At 40.9% G+C, this 25,847-nt stretch overlaps 1 protein-coding gene and 1 long non-coding RNA gene across 3 annotated transcripts in view; one reads left to right on the top strand and one right to left on the bottom strand.

Annotated features, from left to right (window-relative positions):
- Window positions 1-364: 364 nt before the first annotated feature.
- Window positions 365-25,847, bottom strand: LOC130294174 (guanylate cyclase activator 2B-like). Of its 2 annotated transcripts, none has more exons than XM_056543676.1 (3): window positions 25,698-25,847; window positions 8,905-9,079; window positions 365-1,185 (listed from the first exon to the last, which is right to left on the bottom strand). In XM_056543676.1, exons 1-3 carry the CDS (start codon window positions 25,791-25,793, stop codon window positions 1,124-1,126), a joined length of 333 nt encoding a protein of 110 aa, XP_056399651.1. In that variant the 5' UTR covers window positions 25,794-25,847; the 3' UTR covers window positions 365-1,123. The 2 variants fall into 2 exon arrangements, with proteins under 2 accessions (XP_056399651.1, XP_056399650.1); XM_056543675.1 differs by lacking the exon at window positions 25,698-25,847 and adding an exon at window positions 14,967-15,267.
- Window positions 5,884-25,847, top strand: part of LOC130294176 (uncharacterized) — a 100,785-nt gene continuing 80,821 nt past the window's right edge. Inside the window, exons 1-2 of the long non-coding RNA XR_008848417.1 lie at window positions 5,884-6,020; window positions 6,051-6,142. This is a non-coding gene — a long non-coding RNA (uncharacterized LOC130294176). The remainder of the gene's footprint in view (window positions 6,021-6,050; window positions 6,143-25,847) is intronic.

The following is a 25,847-nucleotide window of genomic DNA, read 5'->3' as shown; positions in this document are numbered from 1 at the left end:
TACAGTCCAGACGAGATGCTTAGATGCCACAGTCCAGATGAGGTGACCTCCATGTCCTAGTCCAGATGAGGTGACCTCTGTGTCATAGTCCAGATGAGGTGACCTCTATGTCCTAGTCCAGATGAGGTGACCTCTATGTCATAGTCCAGATGAGGTGACCTCTATGTCATAGTCCAGATGAGGTGACTTCTATATCATAGTTCAGATGAGGTAACCTCTATGTCCTAGTCCAGAGGAGGTGACCTCTATGTCATAGTCCAGATGAGGTGACCTCTGTGTCATAGTCCAGATGAGGTGACCTCTATGTCATAGTCCAGATGAGGTGACCTCTATGTCATAGTCCAGATGAGGTGACCTCTGTGTCATAGTCCAGATGAGGTGACCTCTATGTCATAGTCCAGATGAGGTGACCTCTATGTTATAGTCCAGATGAGGTGACCTCTATGTCATAGTCCAGATGAGGTGACCTCTATGTCATAGTCCAGATGAGGTGACTTCTATGTCCTAGTCCAGATGAGGTGACCTCTATGTCCTAGTCCAGATGAGGGGACCTCTATGTCCTAGTCCAGATGAGGTGACCTCTATGTCCTAGTCCAGATGAGGAGACCTCTATGTCATAGTCCAGATGAGGTGACCTCCATGTCATAGTCCAGATGAGGTGACCTCCATGGCCCAGTCCAGATGAGGTGACCTCCATGTCACAGTCCAGATTAGGTGACCTCTATGTCCTAGTCCAGATGAGGTGACCTCTATGTCATAGTCCAGATGAGGTGACCTCTATGTCCTAGTCCAGATGAGGTTGGTTCCATATCACAGTCCAGATGAGGTTGGTTCCATATCACAGTCCAGATGAGGTTGGTTTCATATCACAGTCCAGATGAGGTTGGTTCCATATCACAGTCCAGATGAGGTTGGTTCCATATCACAGTCCAGATGAGGTTGGTTACACATCACAGTCCAGATGAAACTACTTCCATGCCACAGTCGTGGTGAGATCACTTACAGTCCTGATGAGTCTGTTTCCATATCGCAGTCCAGATGAGACCACCACCATGTCACAATCAAGAAGAAAACAAAAAATACAAGTGCATAAAAATCCTTATAGATGAGAGGGTAATGGAGGTCACAGACAGCCCGGACAGGCAGGGTTGGCGCAGATTTCACATTCGTCCATTGCCGTGTTTACTATAAGAAAACATCAGTTCGGAGTTACATGTGACAGATCATTGACGCCTTCACCTTTCACTACTTGTAAATTTCTAGAAAATTTCTAGGGAGCTCAAGGGATTGTGGGATATAACCAGCGCCAACCAGTGAGAGCTCCTACAAAAACACCAGCCGGAGTGCCACCATAAACTATGCCAGCCAAAATCAACATACCTCCTTACCATTCTGAACCTTGCAGGACAGTCCTGGATTTGGGTCACTGTCCCACCGTCCTGGGAGATCTGCCACATGACCCGATATTAAAGTTATCCAATGTTCGCCAAAAAAACAATATGCTGCCTTTTTTTTTTTTATCGGACAGCCTGGGCACATTTCTTTTACATAAAGCAACTTTTCGCTAAGCAACCTCTTTAAAGGAGTACTCCGGCAAAAAACAATATACTTAGGCTGCTTGCATATAAAAAAAAAACCCCAAAAAAAACCTTTACTTACCTCCTACACTCCCCAGTGTCTCCAGTATTGCTGTCCCAGTCTGTTATGGGATACTTTCCTGATGTCCGGGCATTACAAAATCTCACAATCACAGACTGAGGAGGGACACCGCTACGGACAGCAATTTACTGGGCTGCGCCGTGAGGTCCTGGGCACTAGAACCAGGAAGAGGATCGCACCGGAGACTGGGATGGCAATACTGAAGGGAGGAAGGTTAAAGGGGTTATCCAGGCCAAAACTTTTTTTTATATATCAACTGGCTCCGGAAAGTTAAACAGAATTGTAAATTACTTCTATTAAAAAATCTTAATCCTTCCAATAGTTATTAGCTTCTGAAGTTGAGCTGTTGTTTTCTGTCTAACTGCTCTCTGATGACTCATGTCCCGGGAGCTGTGCAGTTCCTATGAGGATATTCTCCCATCATGCACAGCTCCCGGGACGTGACATCATCATTGAGCAGTTAGACAGAAAACTTCAGAAGCTAATAACTATTGGAAGGATTAAGATTTTTTTAATAGAAGTAATTTACAAATCTGTTTAACTTTCCGGAGCCAGTTGATATATATATAAAAAAAGGTTTTGCCTGGAATACCCCTTTAAGGTTTTTTTTTTTCATGCTAGCAGCCTGGATATATTTTTAAACAAAAAAAGGTTTTTACCGAAGTACCCCTTTAGGCTAGGTTCACTTCACGATTTAACCATCCGATTATCAGACAAAATCGGATTGCAAGAAATCGTATACAATCGTATGTGAAAATTTATTTGCTATCCAATTTTAAAATCATATCCAAAAATCTGATCCTGTTTTTAAAATTAATACGTATGCCAATGGCAATAAAGTTAAGTTTATGTGTATTGAAGTCTACTGTGCATGCGTACTAAAAAATTGTGTGCGATTAATCTGATAGAATCGCACAGTCATGCTATTCCATGCGATTTACATAGACATCAATAATAATAAAAAATCAGACACGATTTTGATCAGATTTAGAATCTGGATGAAAAATGGTGGTCACCCGCGATTTTACCTCCGATCTTAAATCGTGCAGAATCGGATGCGGATCCAAACTGATGCATTTGTTGTCTATCGTTAATGAATGGAAGTCAATGGATACGACTTGGCGTGCGGATTTGTACGATTTCAAAGTAAAAAATCGTGAGAAGAAGTAGGATGGTAAAATCGTGATGTGAATGCGCCCTTAGACTTTGTTCATACCCTGTGAAACATACGGGAATAGGTACCTGCAGGGGGTATATTATGCAGCCCATTAGGAAGATAAAATTGTACAGTGACCGGCATCCGGTGTGCACTGCTTACTTCACAGTTGTCAACTTAGTGTAGTAGCCGCCGGGAGAGGAGGGATGGGGGTCATTCATTGACTGACGTAAATGACCAAAATATAAGGAGTGGCAACATTTTTAGGGTCACATCCCATCCCACAAAAAATGGAATAAAGAGCGATCAAAAAAGTCCAAACTACACCAGATTGGTACCAATAAAACTGCAGATTGCACCGCTATATGTTTTTTTTATTCAATTAAAAAATAATCGGTCAACTAATCGATTATTAAAATATTTTTTAGTTGCAGCTCTAGTTGTGTCTCATTTGTGCCATTGGTAGGTACTGTAGGTATTTATAGATAATAGGTATTAACAATAGATAAGCCAGATTTAGGCGGGGTTTGAGGTGTGGCTAAAAGAGGTTATCAAGTCTGACTGTGGGGGTCCGACCCCTGCGATCTCTAGAACGTGACCCGACTGTCCCAGCTGTATGGAGTGGCAGACAGAAGGTGCACTATAGGAGTGCCCGAGATATCCAAGTTTTGTACCAAGGTATAGACAATGCATAGAGTGGCAGACGGCTCGTGCCAGGGCCTTCTTCTGGAGATTAAAGGAGTACTCCAGGATAAGAAAACTTATCCCCTATCCTAAGGGCCAGCGGCCAGGGGCTGTGTCCGACCACTGCATGATGCGGCAGCCGACACGCCCCCTCAATACATCTCTATGGGAGAGCCGGAGCGCTGCAATCAGCAGCCTCTGCCATAGAAAAGTATTGAGGGGGCGTGTCGGACGCCGCATCATGCAGTGGTCGAAATGAGCTATTTCGGCAAAGAGCCGAGAGCCCCGTACAGGAGATCACGGGGGGTCCCAGCGGTCGTACCCCCCGCGATCTGAAACTTATCCTCTATCCTTAGGATAGGGGATAAGTTTTCTTATCCTGGAGTACTCCTTTAAAATCGAGTACTTGGATAAAATCCAATAAAGAAGGACTTCCCAACCAGCGCTTGAGCGCTGGTTGGGAAGTCCTTCTTTATTGGATTTTATCCACGTACTCTATTTGCACTTTATCCAGCTGACCTTGTGGCATCTGGAAAGGACACTGTGGCTGCTGACATCCATTACCACTGCGAGTCTACACATCTACTGAGGTGTTGTGTCCTGAACACAACACCATCTGGTAAGTCTCCCATTTTTTTTAATCAACTCATGCCAGAAATTTTAACAGATTTGTAAATAAGTTCTATTAAAAAAAAATCTTAATCCTTCCAGTACTTTTTAGGGTCTGTATACTACAGAGGAAATGCTTTTCTTTTTGGATTTCTCTAATGTCACGACCACAGGGCTCTCTGCTGACCTCTGCTGTCCATTTTAGGAACTGTACAGAGCAGCATATGTTTGCTATGGGGATTCTCTCTTGCTCTGGACAGTTCCTAAATTGGACAGCAGAGGTCAGCAGAGAGCACTGTGGTCGTGACAGAAGAGAAATCCAAAAAGATAAGCATTTCCTCTGTAGTATACAGACCCTAAAAAGTACTGGAAGGATTAAGATTTTTTAATAGAAGTAATTTACAAATCTGTTCAACTTTCTGGCACCAGTTGATTTAAAAAAAACCAAAAAAAAAAAAAAAGTTTTCCACAGGAGTACCCCTTTAAATGAGATGTCCAATACAGACTATTCCTATTCCATCCTGCCCGGGCTGCAAAAAAAGAGAAAACGAACTTTGACTAACCTTCTTTAGTTCCCCCGGAGCTCCGCAACAGCTGATATGTTGTCTACTTCCTACTTCTCTTAGCCCGGGACGTCACACGGCGCTTTAGCCTATCACCGGCCGCAGCAATGTCCCGCCTCGGCCGGTGATAGGCTGAAGCGCCGTGTGACATTACGGGGTAAGGGAAGTAGGAAGTAGACAGCACGGCCAACCGATCAGCTGTTGCGGAGCTCCGGGGGAACGTAGGAAGGTTAGTGAAAGTTTGTTTTCTCTGTTTTTTGCAGCCCGGGCAGGATGGAATAGGAAAAGTCCGTACCGGACATCTCCTTTAAACCGCCTGCACTAGGAGCTCACCTTTGTTTTTTCTCTTTATATTGATTCTTCTGGAGATTGTTGGGGGAGGGGTTCCCAGTGGTCGGACCCCCAGCAATCAGAGACTTATCCCCTATCATGTAGATAGGGAGTTTGTTTTAATTTTTTGTCTGGAAAACCTCTTTAATGTAAAAATAAAAAAATGCGTTGCTGTTCCCGTTTTCTCAATGTTGGAAGGTATTCCAAGTGGGTGCCCCCATAAACAATGTCTCCCCCACACAGCCAGTGTGTTACCGTGAAAAGCGTCAGGCAGAAACCCCATTAACATACTACAGGCCTCCATCACATCGCCAAGCTCTCCCCTCCCCACAACAGATATTAGCCTCAGGGGAGTGGCTTCAGATCATTGCCCCCATAACAAAACATTGACCACAAAGAAGTCAGGGGTAATAGGGGCAGTTTCTGGGGGAAGAGTTTAAAGGGAACTTGTCAGCTAGCTTTGGGTTTAGTGTCCCAAAACCATCACAGCCTGTAAATCCCCACTATCCTGATTAAACTTTCTGTTAATGTATGGGATTGGGCTCTGGAGACACACCATGTGGACAGGGGGTACGTTGTTAAACACTGGAGTACCCCTTTAATCTGCAGCTGCGTAAACTAAGGCTGCTGGTTTAGCTGAAAGGTTCCCTTTAAATGTTCTGATCTTGGAGATTTAAAGGTTAATAAATATCAGATTCCTTTACAGGGACAGGGATATATATATATATATATATATATATATATATATATATATATACACCCTGGGAGTATTATTGCAGATATTTACACAAATCACATGAAAATTTGATCTAGAAGATGTGCATGACCTGTGGTGACATCATAGTCACATGACAAAGGTCCTGCACCACAGAAAAGACGATCGTAAATGGTAGAATGGTAGATCACATGACCGGGCTGGAAGGGGAGGAGCTTACCGTTTAAAAAAGAGGATCCTGGTAGCGCTGAGGAGGAGGAGGAAGGAGACGAGGAGGAGGAGGGAGAAGATGAGGAGGAGAAATGTGCGGAGGAGGGAGGAGAGGAGGAGAAAGGTGCGGAGAAGGAGGAGGAAAGAGATGAGGAAGGAGATGAGGAGAGCAGCAGAGTGTGACAGAAATTATTCCTTTGCACAGAAGATTATGAGGTAAATTATCTCTATATTACTGTATACTATTGTGAGAGGTTATCAGATATTACTCAGTGATACATGTGATATTTTATGAGGTGATTTTCTCTATATTACTGTATATTACACATGAGGGGTTATCAGATATTACCCAGTGATACATGTGATATTTTATGAGGTGATTTTCTCTATATTACTGTATATTACACATGAGGGGTTATCAGATATTACCCAGTGAGACGGGATATAAATATGAGGTAAATTATCTATATATTACTGTATATTACACATGAGGGGTTATCAGATATTACCCAGTGATACATGTGATATTTTATGAGGTAATTTTCTCTATAATATTGCATATTACACATGAGGGGTTATCAGATATTACCCAGTGATACATGTGATATTATTATGAGGTAATTTTCTCTATATTACTGTATATTACACATGAGAGGTTATCAGATATTACCCAGTGATACATGTGATATTTTATGAGGTGATATTCTCTATATTACTGTATATTACACATGAGGGGTTATCAGATATTACCCAGTGAGACGGGATATAAATATGAGGTAAATTATCTATATATTACTGTATATTACACATGAGGGGTTATCAGATATTACCCAGTGAGACGGGATATAAATATGAGGTAAATTATCTATATATTACTGTATATGACACATGAGGGGTTATCAGATATTACCCAGTGACACAGGGGATATAAATATGAGGTAATTTTCTCTATAATATTGTATATTACACATGAGGGGTTATCAGATATTACCCAGTGAGACGGGATATAAATATGAGGTAAATTATCTATATATTACTGTATATTACACATGAGGGGTTATCAGATATTACCCGGTGAGACGGGATATAAATATGAGGTAAATTATCTATATATTACTGTATATTACACATGAGGGGTTATCAGATATTACCCAGTGAGACGGGATATAAATATGAGGTAATTTTCTCTATAATATTGTATATTACACATGAGGGGTTATCAGATATTACCCAGTGAGACGGGATATAAATATGAGGTAAATTATCTATATATTACTGTATATTACACATGAGGGGTTATCAGATATTACCCGGTGAGACGGGATATAAATATGAGGTAAATTATCTATATAGTACTGTATATTATACATGAGGGGTTATCAGATATTACCCAGTGAGACGGGATATAAATATAAGGTAAATTATCTATATAGTACTGTATATTACACATGAGGGGTTATCAGATATTACCCGGTGATACATATGATATTTTATGAGGTGAAACTCTCTATATTACTGTATATTACACATGAGGGGTTATCAGATATTACCCAGTGAGACAGGGGATACAAATATTAGGTAGATTATCTATATATTACCGTATATTATATGTCAGTGGTTATCAAATATTACCCAGTGATACATGTGATATTATTATGAGGTAAAATATCTCTATTTTACTGTATATTATATATGAGAGGTTATCAGATATTACTCAGTGATGCAATTGATATTATGAGGTAATTCTTTATATTTTACTGTATATTATATTTGAGTAGTTATCAGATATTACCCAGAGATACATGTTATATTATTATGAGGTAATTTTCTCTATATTACTGTATATTATATGTGAGGGTTTATCAGATATTACCCAGTGATGCATATGATATTATTATAAGGTCAATTAACTCTATATTACTGTATACTACCAATGTATTTTACTGTATATTTTATGTGAGAGGTTATGAGATATTACTTAGTGGTACATGTAATAATATTATTATGAGGTATATTATCTTTATATTACTGTATAATATATGTGAGGGATGATCAAATATTACCCATGTCATATTATCGCATCACATGATACATGTCATATTATCATATTATTAATACTGTATATTGTATATGAGGGGTTATCAGATATTTCTCAGTGATGCATTTGATATTATAATTATTATGAGGTAATTATTTATATTTTACTGTATATTATATGTGAGAGGTTATAAAATATTACCCAGTGATACATGTGATATTTTGTGATGTAATTCTCTTTATTTTATTGTTTATTATATGTGAGTTATTACCCAGTGATACATGTGATATAATTATGAGGTAATTCTTTACATTTTACTTTATATTTTATGTGAAAGGTTATCACACATTACCTGGTGACATTTAATTTGGTAATTCTCTTTATATTGCTGTATATTATATGTGAGGGGTTATCAGATATTACTCAGTAATGCGTGTGATATTTTTTCAGGTAATTATCCATACATTATTGTATATTATATGTGAGGGGTTATCAGATATTACCTTGCGATACGTGTGATATTTTATTAGATAATTCTCTATATTTTATTGCATATTATATGTGAGTGGTTATTAAATATTACCCAGTTATACTATACTATAAATTTTCCATATTTTACTGTATATTACGGTATATGTGATAGATGTGATACTTCAGTGGCACATGTTAGATTATTATGAGGTAAGTTTTCTCTATATTACTGCATAATATATATGAGGGTTTTTTACATATTATCCAGTGATACATGTGATATTATAATTATTATTATGATGTATTTCTCTATATTACTGTATATTATATGTGAGGGGTTATCAGATATACTATGGGGATTTGCTTAGTGTGGGGGGGGGGATCTATAAACTTCTGAATAATACGTCAAATCCCCAAATTCCCATGTAATGTTATGCAGAAAACACTGATGACCATATACTATACGTACTGAGTTGTACAAAGATGTTTGGAGCGTCAATCTCAGCACACACCACATGGAATTCCTCCGGGAGTTTCGGATTCTCACAGGCTTCAGTGGCAGCATGATCCAGGTCCTCAATTTCTTCTTGCAGCAAATCCTTCAACTTCAGCACCGACTCCAACATAAAGGTGAACTTTCCCACCTAGAAGGAAAAAATGTCCATCATACTGTAATACCTGACCCCTGAATTAGATAATGCTTTATATGTTACACTGGGTATTGTGTATAAGGCAATGTTCTCATATAATACATTATTCGGTATGCTGCATACAGTGACCCCTCGACCTACGATGGCCCCAACATACGATCATTTCAGCATACGATCACTCTCAGAGACCATCGCATGTTGAAGGCAGCATCACCATACGATGCTTTTGTATGTCGGGGCCATCGCATAAACGTCTATCCGGCAGCGCAGACTGCTTCAGCTACCGCCAGATAGCCGTTTACAGTGCCCCGTGAACTCCGGTGATGGTCACTCACCTGTCCTCTTTGGGATCCTCTGCATCGTCGGCGCTCTCCATTGTCGTCATCACGTCGCAGCGCACGCCGTCCCGTCATCCAATAGGAGCGGCGTGCATAGCGACGTGATGGCGGCGACGGAGAGCGCGGATGCCGGGGAAGCAGAGGCCTTGCCGGAGCGTCGGGGACGCAGCGACAGCAATGGACGGCGACATCCCGGGCAGCGGTGACGAGCGGTGACGGTCCAGAGCGGCAGGGACAGGTGAGTACAACTTCGTCTAACAGTGGTCTACAACCTGCGGACCTCCAGATGTTGCAAAACTACAACACCAAGCATGCCAGGGCAGCCAATGGCTGTCCGGGCATGCTGGGTGTTGTAGTTTTGCAACATCTGGAGGTGCGCAGGTTGTAGACCACTGTCCTATACTTTACATTGCACGGATCCCTCAACATACGATGGTTTCAACAAACGATGGTCCGTTTGGAACAGATTACCATCGTATGTTGAGGGATCGCTGTACTCTATACACTGTTATTACACATCTCGTTTAAAGGAATAACGCTATATGAAGTTTAGTACACATTCTCTTTATGTATGATACCCTACTCTAGTTAATACACATGCCATCTATACTCTGCTTGACGTTAATTCTTTAAATACTACGGAATACATCTGTAGAAATACTTCTGCATGAATCCTTTCTCTAGTTATTATGCATTCTGCTCTAGTTTACACATCCTATCTACAGGAATAACTTTATACAATGTCCACCTTTAGATATTATGCATCATATCTATAGAAATTACGTAATACATACATTTATGTACACACATCTGTATGATGCCTTTCTCTAGTTATTACACATTCTGCTCTATTTTACACATAAATACCGTAACTTTGGACAGCCACCTCTAGATATTACACATCCTATCTATAAGATTAACTGCATGATGTCCTCCTTTAGATATTAAAGGAGAACTATAGTGGAATAAAATTTATCCCCTATCTGAAGGGGGTCCGACTGCTGGGGCCTCTCAAGATCTCCTGTAGGGGGCTGCAGCAGTCCCCAGCAGGAAGCCACGTCAGTCTCGCCCCTCTATGTATCTCCTATGTGATATATGGAGGGGGGGGTGTCGGCTGCCGCGTCATGCGGGGACGGAGCGCCCCCTTCCTGCGGACTGCTGCTGCACTGTACAGGAGATCGTGGGGGGTCCCATCAGTCGGACCCCCGCAATCTATAACGTATCCCCTATCCTTCTAATAGGGCATAAGTTATATTCCACTGCAGTAGGACTGAATCTTTAAAGGGGTACTCCGCTGCTCCAAACGTTGGAGCTCGTAACGTCATAGCCCCTCCCCCTTGTGACATCACACCCGCCCCCTCAATGCAAGTCTATGGGAGGGGATGAGGCGACTGTCACGCCCCCTCCATAGACTTGCATTGAGGGGGCGGGGCGTGACGTTACGAGGGGAAGGGGCTATGACGTCACGAGCTCCCGGCTCCAGCGTTCGGAACACTTTGTTCCAAACGCTGAGCAGCAGAGTACCCCTTTAAGACACTATACTCTAGTTATAACACATCCCTTCTATAAGAATAACTTTGTATTACATTCTCCTCTTGTTATAACACATCCCATCTATAAGAATAACTTTGTATTACATTCTCCTCTTGTTATAACACATCCCATCTATAAGAATTACTTTGTATTACATTCCTCTCTTGTTATAACACATCCCATCTATAGGAATAACTTTGTATTACATTCTCCTCTTGTTATAACACATCCCATCTATAAGAATAACTTTGTATTACATTCTCCTCTTGTTATAACACATCCCATCTATAAGAATAACTTTGTATGACATTCTCCTCCTGTTATAACACATCCCGTCTATAGGAATAACTTTGTATTACATTCTCCTCTTGTTATAACACATCCCGTCTATAGGAATAACTTTGTATTACATTCTCCTCCTGTTATAACACATCCCATCTATAAGAATTACTTTGTATGACATTCTCCTCCTGTTATAACACATCCCGTCTATAGGAATAACTTTGTATTACATTCTCCTCTTGTTATAACACATCCCGTCTATAGGAATAACTTTGTATTACATTCTCCTCTTGTTATAACACATCCCATCTATAGGAATAACTTTGTATGACATTCTCCTTCTGTTATAACACATCCCATCTATAGGAATAACTTTGTATTACATTCTCCTCTTGTTATAACACATCCCGTCTATAGGAATAACTTTGTATGACATCTTCCTCTAGTTATTACAGATCTTGTAATACTATAGGAATAACTGTACAACATTCTCCTCTAGTTATTATGCATCTCTTCTATAGAAATAACTCTGTATGATGCCTTCTTCTAGTTATTACATATCCCATCTATAGCAATAACTTTGTATGACCACTTCCTTTATTTATTTTACACATCCCATTTATAGGAATAACTCTTTATGACTTTACCTCATAGTTATTATGCATCCTTCCCGCAAGAGATTACATCATATGATTTTTTAGCCATTATGTGTCTAGGAATAAACTTGTCAGAAGTCCTCCCCAGTCTACGTATCCTGTCTAGAGAAATAACTCTGAATGATGTATTCCTCTACGTATTATTTATTCTGTCCATAAGAAGTCTGTATAACACCCTTCCCTAGTTATTATACAGCCCACCCACTGGAATAACTCTATATGAAGAAATCCTGTAGTTATACTGATCCTTTATATAGGAATAACACTAACTCTGTATAGGAATAACACTGTTTCTGCACATATAATGTATTATAATTAATCTACAGGAGTATTATTAATTTACAGGAATAATTGTATATGATACGGTCCTGTAGTTATGATTCCCCCAGTACTATATTGCTTGACTATTCTTCAGTAATTTGCGCTCTTACAGGTCATCATTCGTGAAGCCCAGCCACCCAGCTGAATCTCTGTGGCCCTACTAGCCATACATTGAATTTTACTATATTTGGTTGCATAAAGCACTTGGCTCCTTCCCTGTTTATAGATTGATATCTTGAGTGATACTGACCTCTATATTTTTTGAGTTCACTCCGGGAAGCCAGAGTAGAAGGACACACAGCAGAACGCAGGACCTCATGGTGGATGTGGTGTGGGAGCTCAGTCTATACCAATCGGAGTTGCTTTCACCGCTGACTCCGTTTTCCCTTTGTGAGCAAGTTACTTATAAACTGCTTAACCCCTTCATGCCCCTGCTCGGCCCCTAGCAAGTCTCCGAGAATGGGATGAGCCCATTTGGTATTGATAACAAGAATCCACAGCGTTGCTGTCACCCCACCTTCTAATCGCAGTCCAAGCAACAGGTAGAAGATAACAGAGGTCACGCTACCGAGCCTCACCCGTCTGAGGGAATAGTTTTTCCTTATTTTCCTGTCCCATGTCTCGTTTTTATTATTTTTACCCATTTACATGTTTCATATCAGGAACTTCTAAAAAGGTAAGGACTGTACATTTGATTTGCACACCTTTACCAACATCGTTCTCGCTTTTGTTTACATATTTGTTTATAGATCTAATACTGTGCAGAATAGCTAGAAGCAGAAAACAATACATCTTCAACAAGATCCCGCAAAAGAGAGGGTTTTACCCCAACAGTCAGTGGCCCAGATTAATTATAACGAAATCGCCATATGTTCCAATGCTGTGCACTCACATACTATGTTGAGAAATAACACTTTACTCTAGATTAATTGTAAAGAGAAACTTATGGATGGATCAACCCCACTTACCTGAATATACAGGGTATTAGTGGGGTTAATTCTGAGTAAAATTATGTATTCCTTACCCCAATCCCTTCAACCGTTTTTTGAGATATAGCACAATCATGATATATGCAAATTAATCTTTAAATGCACTGGAGGTGGGTCTGCAGACTATCTGCACCTTAGAAGCTGTCCCCGAGGTCCCGTATGCGGTGCCCCGCCCATCTATATTCTCTCTCCCATGTTTCCATGATGAGCGGGCAGTGTGAACCAAACCCAGTGATGGCGTCAGAGTTGCAGATAGTCTTCAAACCCACCTACAGTGCAGTTAAAAGTTCATTTGCATATCGCATGAATGTTCATCTTAGGAACAGATTAACAAATTGGTGTAAAGAATACATTATTCAGGATCAACCACACTGACCACTTATATATATACATGTTAGTAGGGTTGATCCATCTGTCAGTTTCCCTTTAGGGTAGGTTGACACGTACAGGACCTGCTGCATATTCTCTGTAGCCGATTTTGCTACCTATTGACTTCACTACCACTGTTACTACTATTATATACGGATTCAATAGAGATAGCAGATTGAGTAAGGAGGGGAGGGGTCTTGGAGATAGTAGGAGGGATTTAGTAGGGGATGATGTCATCATGTAGTCCACACAAAGTCGAACCACCTGTTGGAACCATTTGGTACTGGGAGATTTGGTACTGGGAGTCAGACTTGTGATCACATGATCAAATGATGTCGGACTAGTGATGGTGGGTGTGCATGATATACACAAAAATAAAACCCGGAGGGCTTCTTTAACTTTGTGACTAAAGACAAGATTCATTCATCAGAATCTAATACAACAAAGGTTTAGTATTCCCTGTATCCATGTACATGTTGATTCCAGAACACTATAACAAATGTCACACAGCACCACAAATATACATAAAAGATTGTTAGACATAAACTATTAGTTACAAAAAACTACAACATGGAAATGACCTGGATCTTGGGAGATAATTAAAAAACAACTGGGGATTTCTACTGTTCCATTTAAAGGGGTACTCCACTGGAAAACATATATATTTTTAAATAGAAGTAATTTACAAATCTGTTTAACTTTCTGGCACCCAAATTTTTTTTTCCAGTGGAGTACCCCTTTAAGGGTCTTCATCTCTGGTCATTAGTCCTGTACTGGCTTCATGAGTGACCCTTGTAAGGACTAGAGGCAATGGGGGAAATTTATCAAAACCTGTGCAAAGGGAAAGTTGCTGAGTTGCCCATAGCAACCAATCAGATCGCTTCTTTCATTTTGCAGAGACCTTGTTAAAAAGGAAAGAAGTGATCTGATTGGTTGCTATGGGCAACTCAGCAACTTATCCTCATGACAGGTTTTGATAAATCTCCCCCAATGTGTGTAATGATATCTGCAGGAGTCGTCAGATGACGTCTGCCATCAGGTACAGGTCCATGTGTGAGCAAGACTCTCAATATGGCGAATGTATTCATAAAGGCCAACTTTGTTAGCAGTAAAATATAACACCTCATAGCCATTTTTTACGCATTTTTTTTGCCCTAACTCTTGTATTGGCAACTGAACTGGTGGTAATATATACACAACTGTGGTAGTCTTATTGAGATTTTAAGAATAACTGAAAAAATAAATAAAACTGTAATACGTAGGACTTGATAAATACAGTTTACTGTGCAAGAGCAGTGACTTGTCATCAGATTCTCAGGTTAATAGCCCTGTGTGTGAACCTGGCAGAAAATCACACATGTGCTCTAATACAGGTGAGGAGACGCTGAGAGACCTTGAATCTCCAGTTGTGGGTAAAAATAGCGGTTGTGACCTTCCTGGGTAAAAGAAGTAAAGATTGCTCCAGCACCCTTCTCTTCTGGTTGTGTTCTATGAAGATTATGTAGTTCATACTACATTATTTGGTAACAATGTAGTAGGGGTTTTGACTTGTGGGATGTTCCAGCCCCACTCCTGTCTATTTCTTTATATGCTCTAGACTGAGAAAAGCTGACCATACATTTCAATCAGCTGAAAGCTATATCTCCCAATCCCCCAATTGTCATGCTCAGCTTGGCCTGGTTTATGTATTCTGAATGGGGAGAGTAAAGAAAACTGCTGCCAAACCTTTCTGTCCCCTCAAGACTCTACTGCCCCTTCCAGACAATTCTGTTCCTCCAGACTCCTCTGTCCCCTCTAGACCCTTTGGTTTTTCCAGACCCTCTGACCCCTCAAGACTCCTTAGTCCATCTCCAGACTACTCAGTTCCTCCAAACCTCTCTGTCCCCTCCAGCCCTTTGAGTCCATTCTTGACTCATATATACCCTCCAGATCCCTCTGTTACTTTCCCCCCAGACTTCTTTGTTTGCTCTATTCACCTCAGTCCCTTAATACTACTTTGTTCCATGCAGACCCTTCTGTCCCCTGCGGACCCCTCTGGGTCACCAGAAAACTCTTACTCCTACAAACACCTCTAATGTTAGCTAGTCTCCATTAGAACAAAAGGATTGGACAGTTGAAATCCAGGGGGGAATCGTGAGGCCCCCTTATTCATTAGAAGGATGAATGGTCTAGCGAAAATCATCAGGTTTGGACCAACTTTAATCTAATGTTTAAAGTCAGCTTAAGAAACAGGACGTGAGCATTGAGCAGTGTGAATATGTTTAGGATTGGGGTGTCTGGGAGTGGATTTTATTTCTGACCTATCCCAATTGAGACCAGGCTGCTCTCCATGTAAAGACCCGACTCAGTTTTGCTTTTTATTTTCAGTAAATGTTTCTAAGTTATAAAAGGTTTTCTTGTTTGAATTGTTAAAATAACCTTTGTGTCTTTCCATGGTGTTTTATTTTTAAGCTATTTTTAAATTACTATAATTTTTTTGGTGTTCAACAGTAATAATAATAAAGCCAATACATTTCAGGCATTTTTTGGCAGTTCCTTTACACTGCACTAAATTCTTCAAACCACCCAGAGGCACACAAAAGCTCACCAATCCCTTTCTACCTATGCTCATATATTTATGTGAACTCATTGTGAAAATACTATTTGCTATGTAATGTTTGTTCCGTTTCTCACTTGATGTTGAATTTTTTTCTTTCACAAATTTTTAATTAAAAAAACATTAAAAAGAAAGAAAGGTAGGTGTGTGTTTCAAAGATGATAAAATCACACTGATAGGGCTGGGTGTTCTTAAGATAGGCCATACACCATGGCTGGACCCAACCCTGTTGTCATAGCAACTAGAAAATCTGCTATGGTGACCCAGACCCTGTTGTGACTACTGGAAAGGGTAGTAGTCACAAGGAACAGTCCTACTGTGACTGTGTGCAGAGGATGATGGGACAGTTACATTGTTTCCTCAACATTTAATTTTTTTTACTGCAGCAAATGTGTCACCTACATATCTGTCCCAGGTCCAGTGCTGCCTTCGTCTTCCCCCCATGTTCACCGATTGTCCCTGATGACTGTTCCTGCTTTGCTTTTCATTGTATGTTGCGGCCAGCCTAGCCATAGGACATGGCTTGCCAACATAACCCTCTTCCCAGCTTTTCTATGTCAGCTCAATTGTTAATACCTTACCTAGGTTTTACAGCATGCTGTTATCTTGAATTCTTTATTCCTGGTGATGTTATATATGATGTGTTATATAGTACAGCATGTTCAGTATCATTTGTGGTCAAGGACGCTTCAAACATGTGCGAAGTATATATTCTTGTTGATGGTTAACGTTTAGCTATCCTAAACCATACACCAGGTACATAAACAGATTGTGTATCAGTCTTACATGCTTTGACATCTTACAGCTGCTGCTGCAGATTTGTTGACTGAAGATTCGTGGTGCAAATATTCCTTTATGTCAGGGGCATAATATGTTGCGACTGTCCAGCCATTTGAAGGTATTTTCATATTGAGATTATATGGCAGGAGAGTTCTCCTGCATCCTTGTGAGCTGTGGTTATTGAGTTTAACAGGCAAGGATTCTTGTACTCACAGACAGAAGTGCATTTTGGTGCCCCCCCCCCCCTCCAATCACTGGCGTATCGTTGGTTGGAAGCATCTGGGGCAAGGCTGAATATTGTGCATCTCCCCGGCCAAGAATGGTGATGTATATAGTGTACATACATCACCGCACACCACTACTGCATTGACCAATACCATCATACTAAATGATAACCACAATACAGAGTCCAATATCTTGATGACGTCATCACATAACATGCAGGGGAGGAGGAGATCCACCCATGCTGCGTACAGTACTGTGGCAGGAATTCATGTCCCCTGCTCCAGTACAGTTCTGAGTGGGGCCAGGTACATGGTATGTGTCGCCACTCAGTCAGTGGCTGGGGTTCAGATTTTTTGCCCCCACCCTAAGGCAGCTGCCTTACGGTAGAGCTGGCCCTGTTAATGGGGCCATACAGTAAAACCTTTCTTGAAGACCGCCTCTTTAGAGCACATTTTATATAATATATTTTCAGTTCTATTATATAGTACTGGCATACTGGCCATCACCACCACCATAAAATACCAATTTTCAATACAGTTGTGGTTGGTCTTAAACAGGTTGCACTGTATATTAACAGGACTTATTGAATTGTTGAATAACATAAGCCAGCACTTTTATGAACTACTGACAAAGGATTGATTCATTTGTCCATGTGAGAATCAAGACTATTCAAGAACAGCAATGTGCCAGAGCCCCCTTTACTTTAGTCCATATCCTCTGTAGCTTAGTCTGTGTCCTCTGTAGCCTTACTAGTACCCAATGTAGCTTAGCCAATGCCCCTTGTAGCTTGACAAGTTACTTCTGTGGCGTGGCCTTTCTTGACCAGCACCTTCTGTAGTTTGGATAGTGATGTCTATAGCTTGGCTATATACTTGAGAAAGGAGGCGTGACCTCCGAAACATCATAGTGTTCGTCTATTGCTCAGTTGTACCTCCTCCTTTAGTGGATTGACTCCAGAATCGGCATGCCTCTTAGCGACTGAAGGAAGACCGAACCGAAGGTCGTGCACAAGTTTGGCACTTTGGGTGAATTCATTTTCGTACTTCTTTGTACTTTTCCTGACAGATGTTATCCATAGATTGAACCATCCTCAACTTACGCCCACTTCTTATCCAATGCGTCTGCCACTTGGCCTTCAGCAGAGAAGTTTATTGCTGTGTGCACTTAAATAAGTCATAAAATGTTTTCCATGTTATAAAACCGATTCTCTTGTCTCCTCATCTGATAAGAGATAAGTGAACTGGGAGATATATCTAAAAGGGAAGGGTGAATTGAGAGATAAGCAGTGTACAGGTGCCCATACTCTCATCTCTTCATACAATGAGATCATCTCATTCAATCAACTTCCTTCATATGTACATATTAATGATCTTGTACAGAAACCAGCGTAAATTTGATATTACCGCATTGGTTACCGCATTGGTAACTATTAAAATAAAATGTTAATGATTCACTAACCTTTAATTTTAATAGTTCAGACAGTTAGCCATGTGGCAGTATCAGATATGTAAAAATTTTTTATTTTTTACTTTTTTTGTATAGCAATAGGAAAAGGGGGGACTAATTTTTATTGGTGGAGTGGTTTATTTAATTAAAATGTTTTTTTTAATTTTTATATAGCACTCCTATGTAGAGCATTGCACCCGACACATGTCTGTAGTACTACAAACACTAGGATGCAATGCTCTGCACATACTACCATGGGTAAAGCGGTGTGCACTGCACGCACTTTATTAAGTAGGTCCATTATATTACCCCCCTCAGATGCCCCCTGTGCCACAATATCCCCCCACCCTCTCATGCTCCCTGTGCCATTATACCCCCTCCCCCCTCTAATGACTCCTGTATCATTATATTCACCCCTTCTGATGCCCCCTCTTTCCCCCTCTTTCATTATATCCCCCCCCCTCTGATGCCCTGTGTCATACCCCCTCTAATGATCCCTGTGTCAATCTATTCCCCCCACCTCTGATGCGCCCTCTTTCCCCCTCTTTCATTATATCCCCCCCCTCTGATGCCCTGTGTCATTATATTTACCCCCTCCGATGCACCCTGTGTTATTATAGTCCCCCACCTCTGATGCCCCCTCCTGATGCCCTGTGTCATTATACCCCTCCTCTGATGCCCCCCGTGTAATGATATGATATCAGCCCAACCCCCTCCCCTCTCCTGTACCACATTATTAGCAAACCTCCCCTCCTTTCTGATTCCCTGCTACCTGTACTCCGCCCCCAGGTGCGCTCCAGCAGGCTCAGGGACTCTGCGGTCATTGTTGGTACTGGACCGCATCCTCGGTCTGGATGGAGGTTCGCGCGATGAGTGACATCATCGCACGCACCTACGCCGGGACGCTGTCGTCCTGCGCGGCTCGCTATAGGCTGCAGCGCATAGCTGCAGCCTATAGGAGTTTAGTTACAGGGCAAACCCGATTACCCTGTGAACTCCACAGGCATTTGGCTAAATGCCTGAAGAATGCACCTGCTCGGCGCCCGGAACTGCATGTCCCGGGTGTCAGGCGATACAATTTCCACAGTGACTCACTGTCACTGAGGCTGCTGCGGGATTTTCGGGACTCGTGCCTGACCGCAGCAGCCTCCTGGCTGCGGACAACAAATCGGACGATTATTCGATAACGAAATTCGCCCACAACGAATCCTGTTATTGAATTTAATCAATTTTATCGATTAATCGTTGCAGCTCTAATAACATGCAATCTTGTGATTGCATACACTGTTCATTGCTGTGCCATGGCCTAGCATTGATCAGTGTTATCGGTGCTCTGCTGCTCCAGCCTGGATCTCAGTCAGGCATGGAGCAATAGAGCGATGATCGGACGCTGAGGAGGAAGGGAGGGACCCTCCTCGCATCCTCTCAGCTGATCAGGACACCGCGGCTTTACCGCTGTGATCCCAATCAACTCCTCTGAGCTGCCGGGAAGCAATTTTTTTCCCATTTTAGACGCGGCGATCAACTTTGATCGCCACGTCTAAGGGGTTAATACCGGACATCACCGCGATTGGTGATGTCCGGTTTTATGTAACAGCAAAAAAGCAGAATATAGATCAAGAAGTCAACTAAAGTATAATATCACAGCCCTTACAGTGATGTCCGGTATTAGCCACGGGTTCCGGCCATTGATAGCCTTTGGGACCGACCCTCTATGACGCGGGGTTAGCTTGTGACTCTGCGTCATAGCATGGGAATGGGCGCAGGGCGTACAGGTATGCCTTGCATCCTTAACAGTCCCATCAAGACAAAAATGTTACCGATAAAAACTACAGACCACGGCACAAAAAATTAGCCCCCATATACGGAAAAATGAAAACATTATAGGGTTCAGAAAATGACAATTTTAAACATACAAATTTTGTTGCATGTAGTTGTCATTTTTTTAAGTAGTATGATAAAATAAAACCTACATAAATTAAGTATCCTTGTAACCGTATGGACCCACAGAATAAATATAAGGTTTTCACTGAAAAGTGCACTGCATAGAAACGGAAGCTGCTAAAAATTACTAAATGGCGTTTTTTTTGTTTTTTTTTTGTCCCACAAATAATAATAATATGTTTTGCCATAGATTTTCATTGTCATTATAAAAAGTAAAATTGGTAGCACATAAAACAAGCCCTCATATAGGTCTGTAGGTGGAAAACTGAAAGCCATATGATTTTTAGAAGGTGAAGAAGAAAAAACGAAAGTGGAAAAACGCTGAGTCCTGAAAGGGTTAAAGTTAAAACGTGAATAAAATGTAGCAAGTAGGCAATAATAATACTTATAAAATAACAAAATGTAATTGATTTCTTTCCTTCACTTCTCTTATCCACCTCCAGGTGGCACTTTGTTTCTTTGTCAGCAGCTTAACAGTAGCTGGGAGCTGGGAGGCAACAGGGAAACGCACTTAGTGCTTCGTGGAAGGATCTTTTGCTGCAATTAGTGTCAAGTCTTCTTCCGGCTTAATACACTATGTTTATATCTACAGCTGATAAGTAGGGGGCAAGATGTCAGTCACCTAACAGATATTGAAGGCCAATCATGAAGATAGCCCATTGATCAGATTTTGACTGGAAATCTTCAAATCTGCGTACGTGTGAATGTACCCTTACAAGCTTATCACACCTGTATTGGGAGATTTTCTGCACCTTTTTGGCAGATCCTCTCTAGCACCGTCTTGTGTTGATGTTTAACCTTTTTCTGGTCTCTTCAGAGATGTTTGATTGAGTTCTGCTCTTAGCTTTGGTTGAACACTTCCACAGACTTCTCCAAAAACCACTTCTGCGTTGTCTTGTTTATGTGCCTAAGGTCACACTATTTGTCCTGTATATTGCACATCATAATGCTAAATGAAAATGACAGTGATCCCTCAAGTTACAATATTAATTGGTTCCAGGATGACCATTGTATGGTGAAACCATTGTGTGTTGAGACCAGAGCTCTATGGAAACCTGGTGATTGGTTCTGGAGAAAATTAGGATTAAACAAAAATAAGTAGATGACTAATAGAGATAAAACAAGTCCTTACATATAAAAGTAAGAAAGATCCGCTGGGAGCTGTGATCACTGTCTATGTAGAAGACAGGAGCTTCTTCAGGGTCCTGTACAGTAAACAGTGTCCTAAAAAAGTAAAGGAGCTGCCATCATCTGGTGTCCAAAGGAGCAGCTAACCCTGACACAGATAAAGAGTGCAGAACATGTAATGCCTCCCTGTACTGTAGGTAGGCGCTTCTAGATAGGAATTCAGTGCATACGCTTCAGTAATACAGGCGTTTACCAGTGAATGCCCATTCTAATTGGTCAGATCTTTCAGCCATTGACACATTTCACAGATCTGGACTGTCTGTACATTGTATGTTGAGTCTGGTTTCAAGTTACAATGGTCCAGAAAAGACCATTTTATGTTGAAACTATTGTATGTTGAGGCCATTGTAAGTTGAGGGATCACTGTAGTTGAAAACATAAAGATGTCACAACTCAAGTGCTCCTACATAGGCTTGGTCTCCGACCTGATTCCACCTGCCCACAGTGTGGCCAGTCCGAGGCCCACCTATTTCACATTGTGTGGGATTGCACTAGTTAAATTCCTTATTGACGCAGTATATGGAATTATCTTACCATTGGAGCCTAAACCATGTTTGTTAGGTCTTTTAAAATGTGGGACAGAGCCATCCAGGTTTAAACTGGGTATTTTGCATTTCTTATATCAAGCCAGAAAACTCATAGCTCAGTATTGGATTAGAGCCAGTCCTCCTGCTATATATTATCTAACTGCTCACTCATTGTCCAATTGAAGAAGGGTATTTATGAGAAGTGAAAAGCTTTGCGTAAGTTCCAGTTGGTATGGGGCCTCTGGGTGCGTGCTTAAAGATTGGGCTTGGACAGTTCCTAAGGGGCTTCTTCTCTGTTATCTGATGGGTTTCTGGGAGAGTGTTTTTTTATGTTTTATAAATGCAAAAATTTAATAAAAAGATCTGATTAAAAAAAAGAAAACATAAAGATTAAGTAGTGTCCAAAAGTCCAAGTGAATAGTTTAAAGGGGTACTCCGCTGCTCAGTGTTTGGAACAAACTGTTCCGAAAGCTGGAGTCGGCACCAGGAGCTTGTGACATCATAGCCCCGCCCCTCGATGCAAGTCTATGGGAGGGGGTGTGACAGCCGTCACGCCCCCTCCCATAGACTTGCATTAAGGGGGTGTGACATCACTAGGGGCGGAGCTATGATGTCACGAGCCCCCGGCGCTGACTCCAGCTTTCGGAACAGTTTGTTCCAAACGCTGAGCACCGGAGTACCCCTTTAAGGTCAAATGATGTTCTTCATAAGGATGAACTTATACAAAAGTTAATTGCTAGTAAAACGTTATTCTAATTATAAGAACACAGAGAGGAACTATTATACTCAGCTATACTAACCCATCACCCATGAGGAATATCAATGGTTCTTTCAAAATGTCATGGACTTTACAGAAATACAGTAAAAATCACAACCAAGACCATTTTTGTATACAAGTGAACATCAGTTCTCCCAACAAGAACTTATAAGGAGGACTTTACTTCCCCCAGCTAGAAGATCTACCAGGAATATCACTTCTCACAACCACAGCAAGTATTGAGGACATCACTTCTCTCAACTAGAACATCTACTGAGGACATTCATATGTTTAAAGGGGTACTCCGGTGGAAAACTTTTTTTTTCTAAATCAACTGGTGCCAGAAAGTTAAATTAGGGTTTTCAGATTTGTAAATTACTTCTATTAAAAAATCTTAATCCTTCTAGTACTTATTAGCTGCTGAATACTACATAGGAAATTATTTTCTTTTTGGAACACAGTGCTCTCTGTGGACATCACGAGCACAGTGCTCTCTGCTGACATCTCTGTCCATTTTAGGAACTGTCCAGAGCAGCATATGTTTGCTATGGGGATTTCTCCTACTCTGGACAGTTCTTAAAATGGACAGAGATGTCAGCAGAGAGCTCTGTGTTCCAAAAAGAAAATAATTTCCTCTGTAGTATTCAGCATCTAATAAGTATTGGAAGGATTAAGATTTTTTTAATAGAAGTTATTTACAAATCTGTTGAACTGTCTGGCACCAGTTGATTTAAAAAAAATAAAATAAAATGTTTTCCACCGGAGTACCCCTTTAACTCTTTTCAGGATAATCAGTAAGATTGTGTTTTTAGGGTAGGGTCACATGTACCGTATTTTCCTACTCATTAAAGTAAATGGGTAGCAAAATTAGCAGCCGAAAATATACAGCAAAATACGTCACATTAGACCCTACCCTTAGAGTTCACATGTGCGTATTTTTGCTGCAGATCTGCTGTAGACTTGCTGTAGCAGATTTTGCTACCCATTGAAGTCAATGGGCAGCAAAATCTGCAGTAAACATACACTCATGTAAATGTACCCTTATGTACCCACCTAAAAATCCACATGATGGCTTATGTTTTGCGCCACCAATTCTACATTGTAATGACATCAGTCATTTTATCCAAAAATCTACGGTGCAACTGAAAAAAAAATCATTGTGCAACAAAATTGAAGAAGAAAAATCAATTTTGTAACTTTGTAACTTTTGGGGGCTTCCGTTTGTACGCAGGACATTTTTTTCGGTAAAAGTGATACCTCTTTATTCTGTAGGTCCATACGATTAAAATGATCCCCTACTTATATAGGTTTGATTTTGTCGTACTTCTGGAAAAATCATAACTACATGCAGGAAAATGTATAAGTTTAAAATCTTCTGACCCCTATAACTTTTTTATTTTTCCATGTACGAGGCGGTATGAGGGCTCATTTTTTGCGCATTGATTTGAAGTTTTCAGTGGTACCATTTTTGTATTGATCTGACTTTTTGATCGCTTTTTATAAATTTTTTCATGATATAAAAAGTGACCAAAAATACGCTATTTTTTGACTTTGGAATTCTTTTGCGCGTACGCCATTGACTGTGAGGTTTAATTAACGATATATATTTTTATAATTACATACATTTCCACATGCGGCGATACCACATATTTTTATTTTTATTAACACTGTTTTTGTTTTTTAAATGGGAAAAGTGATTCAAACTTTTATTAGGGAAGGTGTTAAATGATCTTTACTAACTTTTTTTTCACTTTTTTTTTGCAGTGTTATAGCCTCCTCTAGTGGCTATAATACTGCACTAACTGATCTTTTACATTGATCATTGTTATCCCATAGGATAACATTGATCGATGATTCTGCCGCTTGACTGCTCATGCCTGGATCTCAGGCACTGAGCAGTCATTCGGCGACGCAGGAAGAAGGTAAGGACCCTCGTTGTGTCTGCCACAAGGACCCTCGTTGTGTCTGTGATTTCGTTGCAGCAGTCCCGAACAGCCAACTGAGCTAGCCGGGAGCAGTTTACTTTCAGTGCCGCGCGCTGTTAGCCATGGGTCCCTGCCGTGTGATGCGGGGCCACGCCATGGTCCTGCGTTATAGAAAGGGAGCGGACTCAGGGCGTACAGGTACGCTCTGCGTCCTTAAGGGGTTAAGTAACTTATAATTTTTACTTTGTAGTCATTGCGAATTCATGAAGTGCAGAAAAGTCGAAGAGGAGAGGAGGACATGAAATGATTTATTTATTGTTTTTTGATAAATTTGTCGCACATAAGCAAAACCAAAGACTAAGGCTCACTTTCAAAAGACAACAATGATAAATCTCCCCCAAAGTGTTTGTAATAACATGGGTTCAATATCTGTCACGATTCACATGTTACATAGAGATATGTTCATTACCATTAGTATATAGATGCTTGTGTCATGCAGAGTCAGGGGCTACAGTTTATTCTATAGCGGCCAACATTGGGGGGAGATTTATCAAAACCTGTGCAGAGGAAAAGTTGCCCATAGCAACCAATCAGATCGCTTCTTTCATTTTGCAGAGGACTTTTTAAAAATTAAAGAAGCGATCTGATTGGTTGCTATGGGCAACTGGGCATCTTTTCCTCTGGACAGGTTTTGATAAATCTCCCCCATTGTGTATATAGGAGCTTTGGTTGTCACCTGTTTGTTCAGGAGCAGTTGTTTGGTTAACTCCTTAGGAGGCACGTCTCTGTATCCGGTTTGTGTGTAAGTTCCTGCACAAGGTGGCGGCAGCATCACGTTCTGTAGTTAAGTCAGATGCTGCACCATTATGTACAGACAGGAAGAGGG

Source organism: Hyla sarda, chromosome 10, assembly GCF_029499605.1.
Source record: "Hyla sarda isolate aHylSar1 chromosome 10, aHylSar1.hap1, whole genome shotgun sequence".
NCBI classification, from domain to species: Eukaryota; Metazoa; Chordata; class Amphibia; order Anura; family Hylidae; genus Hyla; species Hyla sarda.
This window is presented reverse-complemented; position numbering and strand designations above follow the sequence as displayed.

Excerpts from the sequence above, each read along its gene's own strand:
- LOC130294174 (XM_056543675.1), bottom strand. The coding sequence starts at position 15,083 with ATGAACTACATAATCTTCATAGAACACAACCAGAAGAGAAGGGTGCTG. Across the intron at positions 9,080-14,966 it reads CCCACAACTGGAGATTCAAG|GTGGGAAAGTTCACCTTTAT; the intron begins GTCTCTCAGCGT and ends TTTTCCTTCTAG. Across the intron at positions 1,186-8,904 it reads AAACATCTTTGTACAACTCA|TAAACACGGCAATGGACGAA; the intron begins GTACGTATAGTA and ends GTTTTCTTATAG.